Genomic DNA, 25313 nt, shown 5'->3' on the forward strand with positions numbered 1-25313 from the left:
TCCTGAGAGGATGCAAATCCGCCCTGGAAAAGATGCCACCACATGCTCTCCTCCCGGAGCCAACTTCTCCCAGTTCCTCAATAAGCATTTTAAACAAAGGATTAAACCACCAAGGAGGGCCAGGTGACAAAGTAGCATGGACCGTAAAAACATGTATTTAACGTTAGTCTGAGAAGAACGTCTTCCGGGCTCTTCACCGTGTAGCTGCAATGTGCTACATAACGAACTGCGGCTGAGCTTTCTGACCACACAGTGTCCTCTTCTGGCCAAGAGAGAAAGGACAGTCTGGATGGGAAAGGCATGATCCTTTAAGAGGCTAGGTAACCCTCTAAAAGCCCAATGTGCAGAAGTCATTCACTAGTATTCTCAATCACGCACGGCTCCAGCCAGCCAGCCGTCAATGATTACGGAGCACCTCCGAGGCATCAGGCTTCCTTCTGCCTTCTACGGGCTCAGCACTGCCCAAGAACAGATAAAGCCTTGCCTGCCAGAAACTTACATGCCAGGTGGAGACCGTGATTAAAAAAAATAAAACCTATACATAAATATGAAGCAGGCTGCGGGATGTTAAGGGCAACAACAAAGAAAATCAAGCTGGATAAAGGACAGAGCAGTGGGTCGAGTGAGGTGCTCCTCTAGGGCTGTGCCAGTTAAATAAGATAGCCGTGTGGGGCTCTTTAAATTTAAATGAAGTACAATTCAGAATTCAGTTCCGTGGGCCCACAGCCATACTTCAAGTGCTCAATCGTCACATGTGACTAGGTGCTACCTTTACTGGATAGCACAAACTACAGACCATTTCCATCATTGTGGAAAGTTCTACTGCATAATGCTGTGTTCGGGAAGGTGGCTCTGCACAGGTCACATGTGAGGAGACATGAGGGAAATGAGGGAAACGAGTCAAAGGAAGTGGAAGGGCCTTGAAGCTGTCGGGCACAGAAACTGCAAAGGCCCTGAGGTCAAGGCATGCCTGCGTGTCCTGTGAGACTACAGAGGCAGAAGCAAGGACCTGAAAGAAAAACAGAAGAGCATGGGACCTTGCAGGCATTGTAAGGGCTCCAGCTTTTATTCTGGAAGGATGGGGAAGGCCCAGAAGTAGGAAGGGTTCTGAGGAGGGCACCGACCGGATCTGTTTACTTAACAGATCACTCCGGCTTCTTGTGGAGAACAGACTACAGAATAACAAAGGTGAGCGGAGGGAAAATACGTAAAGAGACCACCGCAATAATCCAGGGATGGGATAATGGTGGCTTAGGAAGGGGTAGCAGTCTTGGGTACTGAGAAATGGCCAGATTGCAGGTTAATATATGGACACAGATTTAAAAGGATCTGCTGACTGATTATATAGATGGGGTCAAGGATAACTCCAGATTTTCTGGCTTCCCCAAACACAAGGACAGGAATGCCATGCCCTGACATAGGCAAGACTGTGGGAAGGACAGGTTGCGGCCAGCGGTGGTAGTGGTAGAAATTAAAGAGTTCGGTTCTGAACTTATGTAGCTAGTGCACTTTTATGGCGTTCTGTCTGTTACGACAATACTGACTTATACAGAACACACGCAAGGGTATAAAATCTGCAGGGCTTACGTTTTCATCCTCCTGGATTTCCAAGGTGTAGGTGACCGCTTCCTCGGGTGAACAGCCTTCTGGTTTATTCCACTGCAATGTGACCCATGTGACCCCAGCTCGGACAAGTCTTGGCGCAGAGGGCATCTGAGGAATGTTTCCTAATGTGTAACATACCACCTCTTGGCTATAACCACTATGGAGAGACAAATCCAGAAAGACATACATTTAGGAACATGGAAGGAGTCTTGGAATTTTAAAAGAGAAGGATAGGCCCACCTACTGCCTAACTGGCTTGGGCTGGAAAGTCTGGGGCATGACAGATCAGGCCAACAAAGGGACTGCAAGTACCCTTTATGTGATATTCCCTACTACCCCTCCTTTCCATTTGCCTGATTGCCAGTCTGCTACTAAAAAAACAGAGCATGCTGCAGGACAACATTGTTAAGGATTTATCTCCCAACCCCCGAAAGCACCCAGCAGAAAGGACAACACTGTGCAAAGGTGCTAAGCTGTGACCCACAGCTACCAAGGAACCCTCATATTAGTATGAGCACAAATCAGTGTCTGCTGACGAAATACACTGCTTTACAAATATATATGGTGCTAGTTTTCAGAGGTTTGTGGGTGCTTCCAATTCACTGATAAACCCTTGAAGCCTTTATCATTATGACTTTTTCAAACGGCAGACTTGAACCGGCTATCACGGGTGGGGAGAGGGGGCTGTGAAACCTTGTGATGTTCTCGAGGCTGGAGAAAAGCTTGAGGACCAATGATGCACTGAACCTTTAAGATTTTTCAATAAACAGTGATGAAAGAAAAAGGATTTTTCCCTTAATTAAGAGTTACCCAGGAAGTACAATTGAAATATGGTCCTTTCAAAGCATCTTTAATCCCCAGACGCTCCCTCGGACACCTATTATGGCCTTTCTTCTACAGCTTGGAGGCAAGCTGTGGTGCCTGGGCCAGGCGGAGTTTTCTCTAGGCTGTGAGGGTCTGCCCAGGGCTTGACAACAATGGCCGGCCTGGCACCCCTTTCTATTAGGTAACCTCAAATATAACTGAAAAAGGCAACCACATGACTAGTGATGAAAGGAAAAAGCATGTGTTCTGAAAAAAAATAAAGCCTCAAGAGGGATTTCTCTCAGAATCTGAACTGCTACCTTCATCTGGGCTCCCAGGGACACGTCATGGGGCCTCGGCCTCACAGCCTGAGAGCTGACATGGAGGCCACCCGGGGCATTCATCACCTTGGGACACGCCTTTCACCCTCTGATTAGGGTTCCTTCGAGGAAAATCTCAAATTGGATCAGCGTGGGGCAGTGGATGTCTTCACACGTTCCAGCCACATGAGAGGAAGACACAGAATGACCACGTGAGTGTTCAGCGGCAGGAGGGCAAAGACACATCATACCTGGTGCCGATGTCATTCCGAGCAGCCAGCCTGAACGTGTACCCCATCGCTGGACAAAGCTTTGTCAACTTGCAGTGCTTCTGACTCCCAAAGAAGCACTGTCTGAAACCACTGTTTCTCTTTCCCTAAAAGGCAACAATGAAACAATGCACACAAGTTTAAAAAAAAATCAGTAATAAGAAACTGAGGAAGGCCTTCTGAATTAGTTGTTTCATTTCCTGGGTCTGGATGAACAAAACCAAGAGAAGGAAGGCTTCTAAGGGAGTGTTTGACAATGCAATGTCATCCTGAACAATAAAAGGCACTACAGAAACATCTGGGGACGCATGGGTGGCTCAGTCGGTTAAGCATCTGCCTTCAGCTCAGGTCGTGATCCCAGGGTCTGGAGATCCACTCGGGCTCCCCAGCCAACAACAGGGAGTCTGCTTCTCCCTCTGCCCTCCTCCCACTCTTTCTCTCATTCTCTCTTTCTCTCTAAATAAAAAAAATAAATCAGAAAAAAAAGAAAGAAAGAAAGAAAGAAAAACCTGTAACTGAGACATGTCATGCCTCATGTTTGTGGTATTTTTGAACTGGTTTTGGTTAACAACAACAACAACAAAAGTCCTATCAGGTATAAAGCAATGCACCATTTCTAAGATCCTCCTCACTTGCCTTGGTCAAACTGCCCAGTCTGACCAACCAAGGGTAAGTCTGCAGCCTTATTTCAGGGATCGCTAGTTCTGGAAAGGCAGTAATTGCCGAGCACCTGAGGATCAGTCTAATGAGCTTAGCGTGCCAGAGAAGAAAGCCCTCCCCAGGCTTCTCTCTCTCCTTTCCCACTCTGCCCCCCTCTCGCTAGTCCCTGAACATGTGCATTCCTGCAGTGGTGAGCTATTTGTGCACTGATCCCTAAGTATGGGTCACATGCCTTTGACTCATCTCGCCCATATCCGCTTCCCTCCTACCCTCCTAACAGTGTCGTGGACAGTCAGGGAGCTCAGTCACAGCTTATGGAGTTGCATGTCTGATAAGCACCTTGATGTCTGATGAGCAACCTTGGCTGAATTGACCTATATGTATGATTGCCACTCTGTACCATTCTTATCATGCTGGAAATACATTTTTAATGCCTTTTTAGCAGTCCACGATGCTTCAAATTCTTTGAAGTAAAAAGAAACCACTCTGGTAGGTTGTCTTCACAGACCCATGAGTGAGAAAAAAAAGTCACCTGCCCTGTGCCACGCTCAGGCATGGACTCCTCCTATCAGTAGGACGGCAGAACAAGTATTTCATGCCCATCATCCACAGCATTTTTATCGATGTTCACGCAAAGAAAGCCACATGCCAACACTGAATGAACCTTAGCATTCTAATCAGACGGTTGGGCCCAGGGCTTTCAGAAATATGTTTGAAGTTCTCAATTTATTTTATAAAGAAAGATGAAAGCACATTTTTCTCCTAAGCAAATTTAAGCATTTCCTTCCTTTAAGCAGGCCTCCAGAATGCTTACCGCTGAAACACATTCCAGGTGAAGTTTAATTAAAAATAAAATAAACACACAACTAGCTTGAAGTGCCACTAGGGTGAACAGATTAAAACCACTGGTACATTCATCCTCAGACTAATTCCCCTCCTTCCCCTCCCCTCACCAAGCAAGGTGGTGCCCTTTCCAGGAAGGGAGTGGAAGTCCTATTAATCTTTGAGATTCAAAGTTCTTATTATCAAGGTTTCAAAGTCCACTCAGATGCAAACTGCAAAGCGTAACATTTTTCAGCTGCTACTTGGGCAAAGTCACTGAGTGGCTGGCGTATCAGCTTACTTTAACCTTGAGTGGTAAGGTTGCAGCAGACGATTTATTCATAGCAACACCGTTTATACATATATTTGCATAATTACATCCAGGGTCTGATTATACTCTGTGCACACCCTGGTATGTTTTGTATCCATTTCAAGCTGTAGCGTGATCTACCTTCTTTCCTCTTCTATTTCGGAGCTTAGAGTAAACAGTGCAAGAAAGGCACATCCTGCCGCCACGGAAGCCTCATCCCTTCCAACCCCGACGCTGGCTCCCCTTCAATGCCTCGTTTTTCCCATTTCTTTGTTTGGTCTCCTTTGCCCATTTCTGGTGCTTAGAACTATAGCCAGTAAATAAAAGCCAGTCTGTTCCTTACTAGGTTGATTTGCTTTAATAGGGTAAAAACTGGACTGTCTGAGGCTGAAATGAGAAAAAATGGGGGAAGATCGATGATGGGGACTAGACTTCTCTTTTAAAGGGCCACAGCACTGTGATTTGCTGAAGAACTGGGAAAGAGGCATTCTGTGACCTTGAAGACATTTCTCCTATGTTGCCAAATTTCCTCCTGCCTCACCCCCCCCCCCACCTCAGTATCAGGAACAACTACTAAATAAACTCCAATTTGTTTAGATAAAGCATGCTGAACTTTCCATCTTGGAAAATTCATACCTTTCAAGATGTAATACTCTGTGTACGGTCCTTAACATGCAGAAAGATCCAGAGCTGCTGGAACCTTAGAACTGAGTTTTAGAAACAGCATCTGGAGTCTGAAGGGTTAAGAGTACACATAGTTCACAGAGTGAAGGAAGTAGGGAAGTAAGGAAATACTCATGAATGACATGGCGTTTCATATAAAAGGGATGTCAGGGAAGAGAGAAAAGGATATTCACAAAAGTCCTTGCAGTGCAAAAGTGAACTACAGCTGAGGGGTTAGCAAATGAGAATGGGGAACAGCACAGGGACAGCATCACCCTGATCTGCTGGGCAGACCATGCCAGGTGCTCACAGAGCTCTGGGCTTAGGCTCTGGGGCAAGGACATGTTCAAAGGCTAATGTGGAGGGTTGGTCTGTATACCAAGAAGGGTGCCGGGCTGTAAAGAGCATTTGCAAATAAGATTATTAGCCAGTTCTTCTTGTTGACAGAAATCAGTAGGGTTAAGGAAAAAAAAAAAAAAAGATAATGCTTTAGAAGACTGAAGGATTCAGCTGAACTGATGGGGGTTGTCATGTGAGTGCTTATCAGTGTTTATCAGAAATTAAATATGTCTAAGCATTACTGTCAGTGAAGTTTTACAGATGGTAAATTGTAACTTTCATGTTATAGGTAGCATGGCTCCAAATGACTCAGAGATTATGCTCTCTGGCAGGTACCCCCTTCCTAATAAAACCTAATCTAAACTACACAGGATTAGAGAGATACTAGCTTTACTTGGAAACTTATTTTTTCATCATTTAAGGTCAGCCTTGTGTGAAGTTTCCCACAAAAACATGATCCTAAGAGAAATGAGTACCTCTGGATGTGTTTTAGGTCTGCTGCCAATAATCTGGCCAAACACAGGCAGCAGGGACACCAGTGGCCATGGCCGTGTCCTGGTCAGTGACTACCATGAGGCCACGTGTGGTGCGTCACACAGAGGAGAGGAAAAGGACTGCTCAAAAAGCCAAGCTGCTGGCAGGTCTCTAAGGGAAGAGCTGGAGAGTGCATGCCTAGAAACACCTGTGTCTCTGTACATGGGCAGATCAGGTGGGCAGTGTGTGAGCAGGCAGGAGCAGAACCTCCCTAAGATGCGCAATGAGGCTCCTGTTCTCCTGAGGAAGGAAACCAAACTTCACCCCACTTAGGAAAAAGAGCAGAAAGAAAGCTTCAAGTCCATACCCTCCATCATTCTGGAACAGATCCAGGCCCTGGGCTGCATCTGACACAAAGCGATACAAGCACCAGTCGTGTTCTCGCCAAACCTTCTACCGCCAGTGTCCACAAATCTGAAAGGGGCAGATTTTGGGGTTCCCTGACTGGTTTCCATTTCAGAATCCTGGGCATGCCCAAATGCTGGTTTCTACAGCACAGCTGAGTTCAAGGACAAGATTACTCTTTCCTAAATGAGACGAAATCTTGGGCATGCGAACTCATGGTGTGCTGATGAACTTCAAGGCACTCCATTTCTCACGGGGTGCGGCATTACAGCCCTGGGTTCCCTCCCTCTTCAGCTGAGCGCTCTTCTTCTCACTCAACTCACTCTACAGCTCTCGTTAATCTATCACCATCCCAGACGCAGCCCCAGTGAGAGCACCAGTTCGGCACCATGGCCTTGAGTTCCATGGAGAGGTTTCCTGGCCAAGGCGCAGGCTGCTTATCTCCCACTCCTGGTCACCACTGCTCTCCAGGACAGCCAGCGAGCCGACGCATATACGTCGGCCCTTGCCCAGGACCCCGCTGCTCAGTTCTGCCTTACCTCCTCTTTATTACCACGAAATGAGAGCACATTGTGTATGATCTACATTCTAGACCATTCCAGACCCCAGGGGGTTGGCTTCCTCTCCATTCCCTCGAGCCGAACAGGTCTCAGGCAACCCACTCCCCTGTGCCACGGCAACTCTCATCACTCAGCATTCCTGTGGCCGATGTCTGCCGACCATCCCTATTTCCACCTCCCTCTGGCTGAGCAAATGCCTCGTTTCAGTTTAGACTCACATACCCAAGACAGGTACCATCTCTGGGGAGAGTCGCAGCCTCAGAAGATTTAAAATCCTTCTAACGCTTACTCTTCAGAAAAGTCACAGTTGTTTACAAGTTCTAAGAATAATCAGAGTCCAGATGTTCTAAGTCCTACAAGGTTCCTGCTAACTTGTGAAGAATGTCAGTACTCAATAACCTCCAGCAGAATGTTCTACCAGACCGTGGAAGGGCAGGGGTAAGAGAAGGAAACACAGTGCAGCAGGTAAAACGTGGACTCTCACGTGGCTCACCAGCAGAGACTGACTCACCCTTGGAAGGGTTTTCTCAAAATGTGTTAATAACCTCCGTGACAAGGATGGCCCTCTACCCCCAACCATGGGGAGGTGTGGGGGGAAGGAAATGCCTTATCAAACATTTCAGTCTTTAAAATAAAACCTGGAGGGGGCGCCTGGGTGGCTCAGTGGGTTAAGCCTCTGCCTTCAGCTCAGGTCATGATCTCAGGGTCCTGGGATTGAGCCCCGCATCGGGCTCTCTGCTCAGCAGGGAGCCTGCTTCCTCTTCTCTCCCTCTTTGCCTGTCTCTCTGTCTACTTGTGATCTCTCTCTGTCAAATAAATAAATAAAATCTTAAAAAAAAAACAAACCTGGAGATAAATTATAAATGTAAAAAGCTTTAAATATTTTAAGGAACATAGTCTCTACTTTCCTATTTTATCCTCTGCCCTGTTACTATGTACTCCAATATTTTTCCATTTCTTTCTATAGTTCAAAAACTTTGAAATTTTATAGCTATTAAATCAAATTATAACTTATTCCCTCACTGTCTTTTCCCCACCCCTCTGAAAGTAAACATTTTGCTGACTGCCTGTGAGTTACCCAAGGGAAGATCTGCTGATCTGCTTTACAAGTATGACCCTGTGGCAGAAATACTGTTGTCTCCTGGGTTCCCTCTCCTTATCATCAAGGGAATAGGCAGTGACCTCTTCCATCTGCTAACTGAGAAGAGCAGTGTTTGGGCACCCCCAAACTACGCCATCCTGGCTAGCACAACTGGGCTGGGTGCAAGGACGAGCCCCACCCCACCCATTGCTGCGTCTCTGGCTGCACATGTCTTCCTTCTCCCTCTTCCCAGAACACTTGGAAGAGAAGCAACAGTATGAACAAGAGTCATATTGCCTTTCAAAGTCCATGACCTTGGATGTAACAATCTCAAGGCACAGTAACATTGCATGTGCCATACAAAGATAAAGAAAAAAGATTTTTAACGGTTTCTCATGACTAAGAAAGTCTGAAGTCCTTTCCCTTAACTGGAATGGGCTTGTGATGTGCTTGTAATGGACAGAATGGAGTGGAAATGAAGCTGTGTGACTTGCAAGGCTAGGTATGAAGAGATGACGAAGCTTCTGCCTTTTCCCCAGAACACTGACTTTCCCCACTCTGGCTCTCCTAGGGCTGCCATGTTGTGAAGGGGCTAAGGTTCCACCGATGCCAGCAGTGACTGCTAGACTTGTGAGTGAAGGCTCTGCCAGAAGATTCCAGCCCCCAGCAAAAGAGCCCCTCTGCCCACCAGAGGCTCCAGAAAATTCTGGAACACATACCAGACATTCTCCCAGTACTCTGGTCCCAACTCCTAACCGAGAATCCACGAGCACAAGGGACTATTTTAAGCCATTAAGCTTTGAGGAAATCTGTTGTACAATATCATACTCATCTATCTTGATGTCCCTACAGGTTTAATAGTATGGCATTTTTCAGTAAACTTTTCTAAATTCCTCTCATGCTATAAATAGGTAGGAGGTAAGGGAGTAGAAGCGAGCATGCTAGAACCCAAATGTTTAACTTTTGACTGAATAAAGGGTTCTATCTTCTACACGAGCTTCATACATGCCATTTTTCCTCAAAGCCAACAAAGTAAAGCCTCCGAAGAGATTTTAAGAATTTTTGTAGAAGCTAAAAATGTAGCCAGATTCCTAGATGATAAAACCAACCAAAACTGTTAGGCAGGGCAATGCAGTTACTTCATTTTACGGAGGTACAGTTTAGACTGAAGATATTTAGTAATGCTATCCCCAAAACTGCAGAGAACTGTGGGAAGTTTTTTGGCTTTTGTTTGTTTGTTTGCTTTGTTTTTAAGATTGTATTTATCCATTTGAGAGAGAGTGTGAGAGGGAAGAAGGTCAGAAGGAGAAGCAGACTCCCTGTGGATCTGGGAGCCTGATGTGGGACTCCATCCTGGGACTCTGGGATCATAACCTGAGCCAAAGGCAGTTGCTTAACCCACTGAGCCACCCAGGCACCCTGTGGGAAGATTTTTAAACACAGACATGCAGCAGTTTTCTGGGGATGGTTCAGGTGTGATGTAACCTAAGGCCACAAGTGAGTAAATTAAATAATCTTGCAAAGGCCCCTCCACATGTACCGGAGTTTCCGACTCTCCGTGGTGTCTGTTTATGAACACATAAAGGAATAAAGCTCCAGTGGAGAAATCAATTTACAGGTGGGTCTGCTTATTTAAAATCTGCTAAGTATATAAAACGTGTTTGATTCATTTCATAAAATTCACTTAATTTTTAAAGTTAAAAACATGTTTTTTAAAAAAGATTTTATTTATTTACTTGAGAGAAAGAATGAAAGGGGAAGAGGGAGCACGAGCAGGGGGAAGAGAGAGAAGCAGGCTCCCCACTGAGCAGGGAGCCCCATGCAGGGCTCAACCCCAGGACCCTGCGGACATGACCTGAGCCAAAGGCAGGTGCTTGACTGAGCCCCCCAAGGGCCCCAAGTTAAAAACATGTTTGAAAGTACTGTATTCGGGGCAGCTGGGTGGCTCAGTGGGTTAAAGCCTCTGCCTTTAGATCAGGTCATGATCCCAGGGTCCTGGGATCCAGACCCGCATTGGGCTCTCTGCTCATCAGGGAGCCTGCTTCCTCCCACCGCCCCCCTGTCGCCCCCGGCTCTCTCTGCCTACTTGCAATCTCTCTCTGTCAAATAAATAAATAAAATCTTTTTTTTTAAAAAAAAAAAAGAGTACTGTGTTCATTGGTAAAATGACATAACTAAAAGCCTAAAAATGGAACTTCTTTTTCCATTTTATTTTATTTCTTTTCAGTGTTCCAAAATTCATTGTTTATGCACCACACCCAGTGCTCCTTTTTCAAGTTTGTTTTCCCTCTTTATTATGTGTCTTCACCAGTCTGTCCTCAGTACTTGGGAAGATGAATCCTTTAAATGGGTTGGTTTCCTACTAAGGAACTTCACACATCCATGGCCCATTCTGTACATGGAACTCACGCATAATCCAATTAATTCAGGCTACAGTATTTTTCCGCCCAGAATAACACTGTAGACTGTGGGGAATGTGGCTGCTTTGGCTAACATTTCCAATCAGCCTGGCACTCACTACCCTGGAAGCTGGTATGCCCAACGCCGGCACTAACAGACGAAGTTGGCTAATATTTTCATCTGCCTTCTAATTAATAAATTGGAAATGATCCTTCCTGTTCCTCCTTCCGACAGCTTCATTCCTGGCACAAGGAAATCAGAATGGCCCCCACAAGGGCGTTAGCATCTGCGGTGAACCACCTCTCTCTGGTCATGAGAACTCTCCCTGATGTTTCCTGATCTATGGCCTCTTGCTACTAACCTCCTTCTCTGTCTGGGTCTTTCACAGCCCCGCCCACTTGCCTTCCAGGGCTACTCTTAGTTTGGTAACTGCCTGGTAACTAAGCCACATGAATTTGGTTATCGGTGGCCCTGTGCTCGTGGCCCTGGGGCTGCTGGCTCAAGACAGCAGCCGTGCGACTCTGGGCCACGGCCCTCTCTCTGTAACAGCAGAGTTCAGCCTGTCAAAAATGGCAATGATAAATCAAATAAAAAATAAAGTGCACTCGCCAACTGAACTATCGCCAGTCTCAAAGATTTAGTCTGCGAGGACGTCTATATTTAGAAGTTGTTCCAGCACGGGCCGACCCTAGGCAACATCAAAGATAAATGTTGGCTTGAGAAATAAGAGAGCATGTATGTGTTCAGCACAACCATACATAAGAAGGGGTTCCTAACTGGGATGTGGGGACGCACCCCATCTGGGTGGATTCAAAGGTTCCTTGTGCCAAACTTCACTCTCCCCCCAGTGATGGCTCTTTCATTTGGAGCGTTCTGGCACAGAGGAACTTTCAAAGGTAAGGCAAGGGGGTGGGATAGTTTGTGTTCCATGTTACTGAATAAACACTGCATGCATTTTATCCTTTGGCACGCCAGTTTTTCCTACTAGTGGGAGAAGCTCAGCTCCCTGAAATAGTCAAGGATAGTCATCAGGTCCTCGGATTTAAAACCAACCAACATCATGTTCCTATATATCCCCCCAAATATGGAGGGTCATCTGCTGTCCAGTCCAGAATGTGGAGACTGGCCCAGCGCAGGGAAAGGACAGAGGCAAGGGAGCAACTATAGAACAGGCTGCCCTGAGTATTTACGTGTCAGCCAAGGCATGGAATATTCAGCCCGTCCACCTAGTCAAAGCCAAAGGGGCCTTTTGGTGCAGCTGGCATCCAATAAGCACGAAAAACACGAGTTGGTAAATTAGATGCCATGGTCCAAGACAGGTATCTGTAATTCTGGAGCAACCAGAAGCTGCTCACAAAGCCTGCGGCCCAAGCACACACTAACCCAGCCTGTATACATGTGACAAATGACCCTGCTTCCAGGGTTCAGGTGTCTGGGGCTGAGGTTCCTACAAGAGAGTGCTTCTTGGAACTTAGCTCTCTGCCTTGGTACCTGAACCTCTAAGTTCTTACATCCCTCCTGGCCTACTTCCCTCCCAACAGAAGCTGGAGTGGAGGAAGCTGGTCCCCTGGCTCTCTGCCACCACCCCTGCACATGGCAGTGAAGGTCTGTGGTGTGGCAAGACATCACTACACTGTCAGGTCCCCAATTCGGCTTACGACACTCATGTGGAAGATGGCTTGTGATGGACAGTGTGCCAAGCGACCTGGACACCCCACCCTTCCACCTCCGTGAGGGTGCACCCTGAGAATGACTGAAAGGGCACATGGGCCCGGCAAATGGCACCTCCACTTGCTCCAGGCCTTGGAGATGGATGCAAACCCGGTTTTCTCGCTAGACCAATGCCCCGCAACATGAGGCCGTGTGGCACCTTGGGGGCGGCTGCATCCTCAGGGAGCTCTCCTCCCGCACAGCGGGGGACCCAGCAAGTCACTCTGCTTGCTGAAGCACCAGTCCCTTCCCTGAACCTCTGACGTCCCACCAGAGAAGCCATGGGCAAACCCCCTTGTGCCAAGAAGTGTCCTGCAAGATTATCAGTATTAACTACGCAACCCACAAGCTAAAAAGTAATCTGTTCCATAAACTGGTTACCAAGCATCAGGGGCCAGCTCGCTCCCTAAATGAGATAAGCTGGCTCCTCCTAAACTAGGAGTCGAAGAAGCGACAAGAAGCCTGCTGTCAGCTCCACGAGGTTTCGGCAACAGGACCACTGGTGCACTCTGGCTGGTTCACGGGGCCCCCGGGGCTGGAGGGGCTCTACCTGTGACTGGCCTTTTCTGCTCTTTCTACTTCCAATGATACTTCCCTTGACTTCTGTGCCATTTATTTCGTTCTCAGTCGCCTGTGTTTTACAGCTGTGTTGGCTCATTAGTTACGGGCACAGACAGATGTGAAATTCCTATTTGGGCTAGCTGAGTCACAAGTGAGAAAGATTCTTGGGAACTGTACTAGTCACATTCCCACAAAGCTATTTTTCTGGTTCTTTCGTATGCTCCCTACATGTCATGCCCGGAAGCCAAGCTAATGGCAAATTAACATCTATATATAGCACAGACATTGTGTTTGTTTAGTTCAAGCCGGAGGCGCTGGCCTTAGAGCTCCTCTGTTGAAGTTCCTCAGAAGACTGTCATCCAATCCTTCTGCTGGCTGACTTTCCCGACCCTAGACCCTGATACGTGCTTAGGTGATATGAAATACTCAGAGGACACTGCATCTGCCAGTCCCCAGGCTCACCCACGGAATCCTAATCCACCTGGGGGCGGTGACTAACACGGATTCCAAGTGGAGAAGCAGAGGCCCTGGGGCAAGGTTACTTGCTTGACTTGTTACAAAGCAGAGACTATTAATCCAGGTCTCCTGAGGTGAACAGCATGTGACCTACACCTTCATCAGTATGAATCCACCCGTCACACAATCCCATCAAGGCTGTGGGAGACATGCATTTGCTCTGAAGCACCCACTACGTTAGCGCCAGTCAGACTTCAGTGTGGCACAAATGAAAACCTTATCTAAGAGTAAAACTCTTAACGGGTTTCCATAAATACTGCCTTCACAGAATTTAAGTTTTCTAAAATGGAAATAGAAAGTTCCTACTTGACTGTGAAGTTTGCTCTTTTTACTCACGTTTTCCCCCCCAAAAAAGGCCAGATCACCATCCCTTAAAACAGACTGGGCAGGCCTGGAAGCACCAGTCAATGCAAGGTTCCTAATTCTTTTCGGGAAGAGCCCTCCCTACCCTAGAGATATCAGTGTCCTCAATCCATCCCTCTTAGCTGCTTCTAGAAAAAAGCTCCCACTCTACTAGGTAACTCAGTGAGCATGATCAAGCAGATGAAGCAACAGGAGGTCAGCCAATTTACCTCAGGTTCATGCCCAAGAAAGGGGTATGGGCAGGTCAAAAGTATTAGCTCAGGGGTGGCCCCTGAATGGGGTCATGAGCTTTAAGCACTGCCTCCTCCTTCCTGAACTCCTATCCCAAGTCTCTCCATTGTGGGAAAGAACATCCACCTTGAGAAACCTAGCATCTAAGCCTTATTTTGCTGTTAAAAAGTTAACAGTTTAATTCTGGATTAAATGAAAATTTAAAATTCATGAAAGACTAAGTCTGTCGTGGTCCAACCTTTAAAGTCAGCGCTGGGTATAATACCCTAATTTAGCCTAAGAAAGAAACCCTCAGGAGACTCTGGGCCTGCTTTCTGCCAGCCTTCAGAATGACTGTGACTTGTAAACATGGGGGTAAATGTGGGGGTAGCGAACACACTGTGATCATAAAGGTGTAGAAACACAACGAAGTCTCATCAAGTGGCCCAACAGAAAACTACCTTGAAAACGGCCTTCTGCCTTTCTGATGGGAAGCTTCTGGAGGCGAACACAGTGGCTGAAGGCCCACAAAAAAAGCAAGGTCAACTCTCTCAAACCCCATGACTGAGAATGCCACCAATCACCTCAGTTACCACAATAGGGGGACATGACCAGCCACGTGCACACCGTTCCACATTATGAGAACTGACCTGTTTCACTGATGGCCACAGCTGAAAAGCTAGTGACACCTGTGTGTTCCATTTTTACTGGTGCATTACTATCTCCCCGTCAGAGTCATTCCCACAGTCTTAAAACTTAAGGGACTGTCTAGTTACAATTATCAACAGAGAAAAGTAGATAGCTAACCCTCTTGCAGAAATACTAGTAATTTCCAAGCGAATTCTGTGGAACAACAAGGCAACAGGGATAACAACAAATTCAGAAGAGAGAGAATCAGCTTCCCTCTGAGCGGCAATCGGTAATCGGTAATCGGTTTGTGATTTCTCTTTCCCATCAGGGCCACACCTGCCCTTAGAGAAGAGCAGCAGTTAGCTATTGATTAACTATTAGCTTTTCCCATAGTCAACTCCAGACACCATTCCAGGTCCCAGCAGAAACAGGCCTGGTACTCACTGATCTCTCTGCCGCGGCTCTTCCATTAGTGAAGGTCTTTCTCTAAGAAACTTGACAGTAGGACTTGCTGCTCTTTCAAAATTTCCCACCCATAGTTTTTATTGGAATGGTGATTAAAAAACTGCACAACAACAACAAAGTATCCCAAGTATTCTAACCAGTGCTGTAGTACATTTAAAAAAATATGGGGACACCCAGATGGATGGGGCCATCTCTCAGACCAGCTGTCAGATCAGAAACAGGGTGGAGTGCTAATCCTGAGCACAACCTTCTTCAAGACTCGGAATAACACCTTTCTTCTTCTCAGGTAGGGATCTGCTCCTCTTGCAACCTACCATTCTTCTGTCCTTCCAGCCACCTGTACAACAGAGAGGCTTATGGGTATATGGCTGGTCTGGACAGATGACCTGGGAGAAGAGGGCTTGGGCTCTGGAGGAGCTTTGGGGTGGTGAGGGGAATAACTCTAGCAAACACCCACTCCCATTCTGCTGCCCCACCATGCTCCACTAGGGCACATTCTGGAAAGAGTCCCTGTTACCAGGTGTACCTGACTCCAGAGACTTCCAGGAGAAGGTTCCAAAGGGATAGCCAGAGCCTCACGCCCTCAACCTTCTTGGAGGGCGGATGCTGTTCTCTGAGCCTTTGATCTTCTCCCTTCAGGAAGTCACGGCTTGAGCAGCATGGGAACGTGGGATGCACAAACCAACACAGGTGAACGGCCTCAGGACTACTGATCCCTAACCTGGCCCCCAATTTAGAAACACCAACTGTTAGACAGTCCTGTTAGGAGTCTTACTGCTGAAGTGACAGAAATGGATTGGTCATTACTGCTCCTATTCTCACTGCCAGGAAACCCAACAATATCATTTTGCAGCCTTTCTTTAGAGGGACTGAAAAGGAGAGGCACAGTATCAAGCAAAGGAGCTACTGGATGGAAATAAGTTTGAGAAGCATGTGTTTAGTCCGTTTTATTTACATCTGTTTTTAAGTTTTAGAGGACAGCATTTCATTAGCTTTTTTCAGCTAATGTGACTACCTTCTCGTCACAGATCCCTCCGAGGACACTATATAGTGTTGAGGCATTGAGGGTTTGCTCCACAAATGTTGAAATATTAAAAAAATGAACAGGCAAAGGGCCCTAAAACATACTCTTATCACAAGGGACAATCCTAAATAAGGAGTCTGGAGAGAACCTCAGTGATGTAAATATACACACGCTAATGGGTAAACTGAGGACGGGAAGGGTCAAGCTGAGCATGTAAAGCCTAGAACAGAATCCGCACCTCCCAATCTTGGTGTTCCTTCGATCATACTCTCCTTCCAGGGAGCTCATACTACTTAAAAGGCCAGGAAGCGCTTCACAGAGTCTGGGGTCCAGAAGTTTTGCTACAAGGTGAATATTAAGCGACAGAATACAAAAGGATTCCTACTGGCAAAAGGCCTATATAGTAGGTCAGAGTCCACTAACCTGAAGTCTTCCATAAAGCTCAACAGGGCAAACACCAGAAGGTGGAGAGAAAATGAAGAGGAAAGGGAAGGCTGAAGAATTAAGATGGGAGCAAGGGAAGAGTGGAAAGACAGCAAACAGGGAAAAGACAGGAGAAGGCCAAAAATAAACAGTTTAACATTGTGTGGCCACTAGTCTGTAGTGGGTGCTATTGATTATACACGGTCATCAGACAAAGCTTCTCCATTTCATCTGCGGCTGTAGCTTATTTCCGCTACTCACGCTGCCAGGACACTTCCATTCCAAATTCAAAGGGAAAGTGGCCAACAACTGAGTCACCATCACCATTTCCTGTAGCACCTGGGTTTTCCTTGGAGGTTTCCCATTCAAACACTCAACGTCTCTGACCTTACTTAACTTATGAGGCCATGGTCCAAAGGAGCAAAAATTAAAAAAAAAAAAAACAAAAACAAAACCCAAAAAACCAAAACAACAACAAAAAAAAACACCCCATGGGAGACACGCACACACACATATACACACATACTGTACACAGAGCTCGGGGAAGATCTGAAATGAAGAGTGCCTCCTCTTTAGTGGTAAATTCTATACTGATATAAAATCTCAAGATATGAGAAAAAACATCAGGCCAGTGCAACACACCAACACACATTTGACATTTTCTGTCGAACTCTCACTTGTCCTTTTGGACGCAGAGGAGATGGCAAGATGTCGCCATGTGCCTGCAGGTCAGTCAGCTTCCTTTCCAGCTTTCGGGACTGCCTATAAGAAGTCTCTTTCCACAAGGGCCGTCGGGGTGGTTTTACTTTCCAATCCAACCACCTTAAAATGAAATCCACCTAATCTGTAAAATATCCTGGTCAAGTAAGTCTGGGATTTCACCCATCTGTACGCAGGAACTATTCACAAGGATCTCCGAACAATAGATCGTTTCTTTGGTAACTTGGACTCCAGCTTTCATATGCAACCCAGATGGGAAAACACACTAATGCCCAAAGTGATGGAAGGCCCCCTTTCTCACATCAAAATTCCATTATGAGAGTTTTGATCAATTTCATTTTACATTTGGTGAAAGTATTTTTTCCACACTCAACAAGTCACTTTTTGCCCAAGCCTGAATTCTGAATCTTTTAAAATCTCCCTAAATTTAAGTCCCAAAGACTAGTTAACTTGCATTTCTCCCAACATCTACATTTCCTATTCTCGAAACCCTTCGTCTATTTGCTCACTCACAGCAAGACAGAATAGAGCGAGGGTAAATGAGTGAATAGAATTAAAATCTACGGAACAAAAAGTACAGTTCCTTTTTAGAAACGAAAGACTTCTTTCTGCATCCAGTTATTTCCTGTGTGAGATTCTGTGGGTAGTGTTAGCACGGCCAGAAATGCACAGGGTCACCATTCAGCCCAGAGTGGGCTCGGGAGTAAGGAAACTTCACCATGGATACCGTTATAGGGCTTCTGGTGACAGAGACAGCACAGGGGGTGCGGGGCGCCTGTTACAGGACGGTCTAGCTCGCAGGGTGATCACACTTGCCTCTGGGAGAGTGAGACCTCCAGGCATGGCTCCAACTCTCCCACCGAGAACACCCAACAGTGCAACACCAAAGTACATCCATGGCTTCAAAAAGAAGAAACGAATTATGCTTCCCAAGTCACACTGTGGTTTACCTTATCAAAACCATCTATGCAGAATGGCCCTGAGCGGTCAAGGTAATAAAGCAGTTGACTCTTAATAGGAATTGATGGCTGGCTAGGCACCAGGGATTCCAACGAGAGGTAAGACCCTGTCTTTTCTTTCTGCAGCATTTCTTGCAAATAAGCCTAGTAAATACATTTAATGCAATTTAATACAATTCATTACACTGCTTTCGTCCACCTTCCTTTTCCACAGTCAATACTATAGGTTTAAATTTCTCGCTACTTACGTTCTTTTTCCCCCCTGTGTTTAGCACATCTTAAAGAAGAATAAAATGGTTATTTGTTCAGCAATTTTATTTTTGAAATGGTGTTTCAGATGGATGGATATGAAAATACACTTACCTCATCCCATTCTAAAAGGTAGTTGGTGATTTTTGAACCATTATCAATTGGTGCCTAAAAAAAAAAAAGGAAAACAGTACAATGAGATTAGAGAAAGCAGTTTGCAGACAAAACTTCCGAGCTCTTGGCTTAGTTCAAGTACACTATCATCTATGCTAGCCCTGTGCTCTCCCTTTGGGTGGATACCCCTGGTGGCTCCCGCGATACCTTGGGAAACATTATCACAAATGAATTTTCATAAAATTCAACTGCAGAGAGAGCCCCACTACTAAAAAATCATGCCCCACAAAGAGCCAAAGCTGCTTTCCCCTCCGCCTCTACCTTTATACCCACACTGTGCCCTACTTCCTCTGGGGATAAGACTTTCAAGAGGCACTTCGGGTAGAGGGGGAGAAAAAAGGCAGCTGGGAAATGGAGATGCTGCCTGGAGTCTGATGAGTAAACCTGACCCAGCCAGGTTCAGGGTTAAGAGTATATATTTTTTTGTAACTTCCTCCACACAGTATTTTTTTTTTTTAAGTGCTTAAGATTAGAAAGCCTTCTGTGCCACTGAGATTTCCCTTAAAAAAAAAAAATGAGATCTCTTGGGAGGTTACGAGGAGCAATTAGCTCTTCACATGTTAGCGAAAAGAAGTCTCATCGTTTGCTTTCCTCTTAAAAGCATGTGGAGGTCTATTTCACTGAGAAAACGGGCATTGAACCACGGGAAGGGGAGTGGAAAACTTTCAAGAAGAGTGTTTTGTGGGGTTAGCCCTGCTAGAAGGGGGTGCTGCCATGGGGTCCCTCACTGCATGATGGTAGTTACGACGGAGGGAGGAGAAGGCAGCTAGAAGGAGGAGGAGACCAGGGCTCCCCACTGCACCAACGTGTCCATGCCTGGCCTTCCCCCAGGAAAAAGCAAGAGGTTCACAACTACACTGTCTGGCCCCTAGCTAAAGGCAGCGGGGCCACCACAACTGCATCTAAAGCCCAGCTCAGCTGTTTGTCAAGTGTGGTCTTTTGTTATCCACTTGCTATCCCGTTTAATTTTGTGTTCCAAGAATAAATGATGTGGTAGGTTACTGGGAGACTATATATAAGTCACCTACTCAACTACTAGGCAGGAACAAGAGCTGTTGTTTTGTTTTTGTGAATAATAAATCATCATCAAGGGCTCAGCAAGTATTAGCTAAATTTATGAAGAAACCCTTCTCTCCTGCTTTTGCCTTCTGGGTCATATCTGGTCTCAAACCCAGATGTCAGGGGAGTGCTCTAGGTTGTACGGAACTGTGATCTCAGGCTTTTGTGGCTCGTTTTGGGAGACAGGGATACATCTCAAGTTCTAAATAATGGACAAAATCAAAATTTTAGAGGAGAACCCATTTCTAAGATAAGAACTCTATTCATGATGTTTAGAAATTTCTCTAGAGAACCTACTGCTTCAGTCGTTTCTTCTTGATATCCTGCCCCACCATTGGGTTCTTCATACCTTGAAGGTGGGAGCAGTGACTTTGGTTTTTGTATTGCCCTGTCTCTTACTGCTGACTAACAAGAAGTGAGAAGATCTTGACTGTCCGTGTGTTTGAGGATTCAAGGACAGGTGGGGAGTCAAGCCCTGTCCCCCTGTCCTCGGGCCCCCAGCTGGTGCACTATGATCAGGAAATCTGTTTTAAGGACATTTAAATGAAAAGTGAACTGAATCCAGAACTTTCAAGTTTGTACTTGACTTCATGGAACAAGAAAGACTATGTTTTTGATTCACAGTTAAATAAAGGGAGAAAGACAACGTGAAATGTTTTCCTCCAAATAAGTAATCTTTTTCTTGAAGGTGCTGCTCTAAGACCTGAATTTCATCCAGGTTTTAAGCTGAGTATGTTATCAGTGATTCCCAACTTTAGGTTTATAAGACCCCGGGGTCCCTCTGGTAACCTTAAGATTTCTTCTATTTTCCAAACAAAATGAATTTTAATTCTTTCCTTTAAAAAAGATATGTTCATGTATGTACATGTGCAAGTAGAGACCATGTTTTAAAATGGATGTGTTATCTCCAAAGACTTCAACAATGATGACCAGTTGGGTGTTACAACTCTGAAAAGGTAGGGAATCACTGACCTGGGTTATCCCTGGAAGCCAGGAAGGAAAATAAAATAGTTCAGATTCTAAGCCAGTCTAAACTTTGCCTTTGCCAAGCAACACACTCCATGTTGGCCAGTGGCTATAAGAACGCAGCTGCCCACACAAGAGGGGTCTCCAGAAGCCTGGGCTTTACTGCTAACCACTGCTCTCAAAGGTCTGAATGGATGCCCTGCACAAATTCAACCTCCTACATTGGGAACAAAGTAGGTCTTCACCAATACAAGATCTTTCTAGTCCCCTTACTTCTTTCACACGTGAGTATATTCCCCAAACACCACAACTCTTTAGCTCTCCCTCTAAAAATTTCGTATCTTAAGTTGCATTTAAATAGAAACATAGAGAAATAATTACCATAGAGACTGGTATTATAGAGAACCTGCTACTTTCTTGGGAACACACAAGTGCGGGTAAGAAGCTAAGGATACGCCATAAAGACCTCTCTTTGGCAAGAGTTATTTGTAGCCAGGAAATTGCATTTTATGAAAATGACTATACAATTCAGACTTTAAAAAATAATGAGTAGCCCCAGCTGATCTAAGGCCTCATCAGTAAAAGTTAGTTAAGTTTTAATATAGTTAGAACACTTAACATTCTAGGCTGTTTTAAATATTAAACATTTTAGAGTTGCCACTGAAACAAGCCCATGGAGCCAAAACCAACTTATCTCTAAATCTTTCTTCATGAAAACTTTCTACTAGAGTCTTCAGTTCAAACGTCTGTTGAAATGAACGAAACCATTAGAAAGTGATGAAAGCCAAGTATCTTAAGAATTCATACCATGTATAACGTATTGCTTGTGAACCTTAAAGATTTACCCCTGCAGAGAGAGCTACAACTATTTTTTGCACTTCTACCTCCTACCTCTTTGCCCAGTTTTTACAGACAGACTTTCAGTATCATAATCAATTGTTTCACATAGTTACTATGTAGAAAATCAAATACAATCATCAGACTATAGTGCTAAACAGGGATGCTTCAAATGGCTAGATGTCAGACTGTGCCTGACACACTACCCACCTTCCACTGCAAGGTTAGCGAACTTTTGCTCCTGTGTGCCAGCTTAGGCGGGAAGGGACACTCGGGTGCGCAGCTGTGGGTGGTGAAGCTAACGGGTTCGGAGCAGGATCCCTTTACTGAATTGTACATGGCATACACCCTGAAAGCAAAGAGACAAAGATGGTCAGTGGCAGTGGCCCAGCCCAGAAGATCAGGGCTTTCCAAAGAAGAACAGAATTTACGTAGTACACACCATGACTCCTTCTCTTATCTACTGGTCTTGTCCTGACTTAACTACCGCCAGCATCCTCAGGAGATAATGACCCCAGCAGGGAATGTGCCTCAACTCATTCTTTCCTTCCACTAGTTGTCAGAACGCATTAGGATGGGCAGGGTCTACTGACTGGAAAAGAATATGCTGAATACGAAAATATCCTTGGGCCGCCTCGGTGGCACAGACAGTGAAGTGCCTGACTCCTGGCTCTTGGTTTCGGCTCAGGTCGCAATCTCATGGGTTGCGAGATGGAAGTGCACAGTCTGCTTCAGTTTCTCTCTCCCTCTCCTCCAGCCCCCCCACCCCCCTGTCTCTGAAATGCAGAAATCTTAAAAAAGGAAAGAAGGAAGGAAGGAAATCTCCTTATCCCCCAATCGGTCTTCAAATATACATTCTAAACCATCAGGCCACTCTCCAGCTGACTTGGTGCGGAAGGAGGCTGAAAGGACAGGAAGGGAATGGCCGAAAAGAGACGAGACGCGGTGCTCAGAGTCTACCGACTGGAGCGAGAAGTATAAACAATGGGGTAGAACAGATCTTTCTCAGAAACAGAACATCTTTATTCTATTTTCTTAGAAACAGAACATCTTTAAACTGTTTTGAACACCGCAGAGACTTGGGTGGAAGTATGGACATTTCACACACAGAAACATGCCTGCTACTGCCAAGTGCATCTCTGACTCAAGAAAAACAATGTTCAGGTACAGTTTATCCAAGTGAACATTTTACTTTTGCACCTGGCACCGAGATTAAAGCTGTGTACTCCATGCATTAAAATGCCAGGCTCAGTGCTGAACATATGGGCCCGATTTCTCCAGACCAGCTATGAACAAAAAGCATGCAATGTATTGTTATAAAACTATACTTCTTTCAAATAGCATAAAGTAGGGTTATGTTGATTTTTTACCACCTTCCTTTCGGTTTTTTCATTTTTTCTTAATATTGAGCATTAAAAAAAAATCCAACTTGAAAATCTACTCTTATAAAAAGACAACAAAGAAACTGTTGCCTAATAGAGATGCAAGGATTAAGCTAATCAGAGTCAGTAAATGTCTCAAGCCCTTAATTCTTGAGGTCCCATTAAAGATGAAAGAAATCCAGAGGGAAGTAAATTTCCCCAAGCTACACAGCTAGAAAGTTGCCTCAACTGAACACAGTTGTGGAAATCTAATTGCTACACTCTATCGCCTACTGTCCATATTCATCCCGCAATTAATGCTTCTCTGAACACCCACAATTCATCTTTCCTCACTCTATGCTAAGAACATAAACAATGGCTACAGATAACATTATGGAAACAGGATCTAGTTAGGTATGTGATTTGCAAGGTCCTTTCTCCTCAAGGTCAATCACAAAGAAGTTATAGAGGTCACGCATGTTAAAAGTACTAATGCCTATTTCTATTTTACAAGGTAAGATGCATATTTTCTGGATATTTGACTTATGTGCCTTATGGGAGGACACCATGACATCTGATCCAAACAAAGGATACTTACTAAGATGGTCTTCACCCAACCCAGTGAAAAGAAATGTACCTTTCTGCATTCACTCTAAGTAGGAACATGGTAATAGAAAAGTGAATGGTAGATCTGGCAAGATCATTTCCCTATACTAGGAGCTCACTTGGAAAATGAATCACAGAACACTCCAGACATGGGCAGGGTTCCTGCCTAAACTTTAATAGATTGACTGGATTCTGTAGCTAGTGGCTCATGGGTTACAGCTGGCCCAAGATATGTGTGGAGAGGGAAGAAATAGTGTTTCAAAATATCACAGCCACCTCTGCATGAATGGAAGGACATAGGCAATGGTTAGTACAGAAAGAGATAAGCAGACATTATGTACTCCTAATGAAAGACAAATACCACTATCTAGAAAACCTCTGCCGAAAAACCAAACCTGTATCAGATTAAGCCTCATTGCCACTATGAAGGAAACACAAGAGAATATATTAAGCAAAACTACAGGGATGCAATCAGCCTACTTCATACTGTCAAAAATTCTACAGGATCAAAAAAAAATTATTCCAACAAATAAAACTGCAAAGGGACAAAAAAGAAAGGGAGGGGGAACCTACAGATGAAAAGAAACTTAGGAGATACTAGCCCAATGGAATAGTCAGACCATGTCTGAATGTCAATGACAACAGAGTGAAGAAACAAAACCTCCATTTTTAGGACAGTTGAGGAAATGGAAACAGTCCCTGAAGGGAAACAGTTGTGTCCCTTTAAAGACACGAAGGAATTATCCTTTTTGCTTTTTTGGATGGGCACGTGATGACGGTCACGTGATACGCAGATGAAATATGATGACATCCAGACTTCGCCTGTGAGGGCAGGAGGAGGAGGTGTGGGTAGCAAGGCAATGAAAAGCTGGGTGATGGATCTAAGAGATTCCATCAGTTACTATCTACTTCTGACTGTATCTCAAATTTTCTGAAATCAAAAGTTAAAGATCAAGCCACCACTTAAAGTTCTAGAGATCTCTCATTAAAAAAAACAAACCTCTGGTTTCTCATAAAACTTAGAAGTTCTAAGGCCATCTGTACCCCAGTGTTCATAGCAGCAATGGCCACAGTCGCCAAGCTGTGGAAAGAACCAAGATGCCCTTTGACAGACGAATGGATAAAGAAGCTATGGTCCATATATTCAATGGACTATTATGCCTCCATCAGAAAGGATGAATACCCAACTTTTGCATCAACATGGACAGGACTGGAGGAGATTATGCTGAGTGAAATAAGTCAAGCAGAGAGAGTCAATTATCAAATGGTTTCACTTAACTTGTGGAGCATAAGGAATAACATGGAAGACATTGGGAGATGGAAAGAAGTGAGCTGGGGGAAATCAGAAGGGGAGACAACCCATGAGAGACTGTGGACTCTGACAAACAAACAGGGTTTTGGAGGGGAGGGGAGTGGAGGGTTGGGTGAGCCTGGTGAGCCTGGTGGTGGATATTGTGGAGGGTACATATTGCATGGAGCACTGGGTGTAGTACATAAACAATGAATCTTGGAACACTGGAAAAAAATAAAAAATTAAAAAAAAAAAAAAAAAAACCCACTCAGAAGTTCTAGCAATGCAGCGGCATACTTGCATGGTAGTAACCAGATAAAGAGGAGAGCGATTCCCCTCTTGGTGGGGTGGGTACAGTCCAGCTCAGAGTCCTCACCACTTCCTGCTGTCTCGTCAGCACACACGGTGTCTCAGCTGCCCTGTACCCAGCTCTTGACCCACCTGGATTCCTAGAAGTCTCACTTCATAGTCGCTGGG

General features: G+C 45.2%; 1 protein-coding gene across 2 annotated transcripts in view; it reads right to left on the reverse strand.

Moving 5' to 3' along the window:
• Positions 1–25313, reverse strand: part of FNDC3B (fibronectin type III domain containing 3B) — a 345426-nt gene that overhangs the window by 63501 nt on the left and 256612 nt on the right. For both annotated transcript variants that reach the window (XM_059163470.1, XM_059163471.1), the window contains exons 10-13: positions 21789–21927; positions 18657–18710; positions 2981–3105; positions 1588–1762 (exon numbers count right to left, since the gene is read on the reverse strand). In XM_059163470.1, coding sequence (XP_059019453.1) covers positions 1588–1762; positions 2981–3105; positions 18657–18710; positions 21789–21927 — 493 coding nt within the window. The remainder of the gene's footprint in view (positions 1–1587; positions 1763–2980; positions 3106–18656; positions 18711–21788; positions 21928–25313) is intronic.

Source organism: Mustela lutreola, chromosome 2 (genome assembly GCF_030435805.1).
Source record: "Mustela lutreola isolate mMusLut2 chromosome 2, mMusLut2.pri, whole genome shotgun sequence".
NCBI lineage: Eukaryota > Metazoa > Chordata > Mammalia > Carnivora > Mustelidae > Mustela > Mustela lutreola.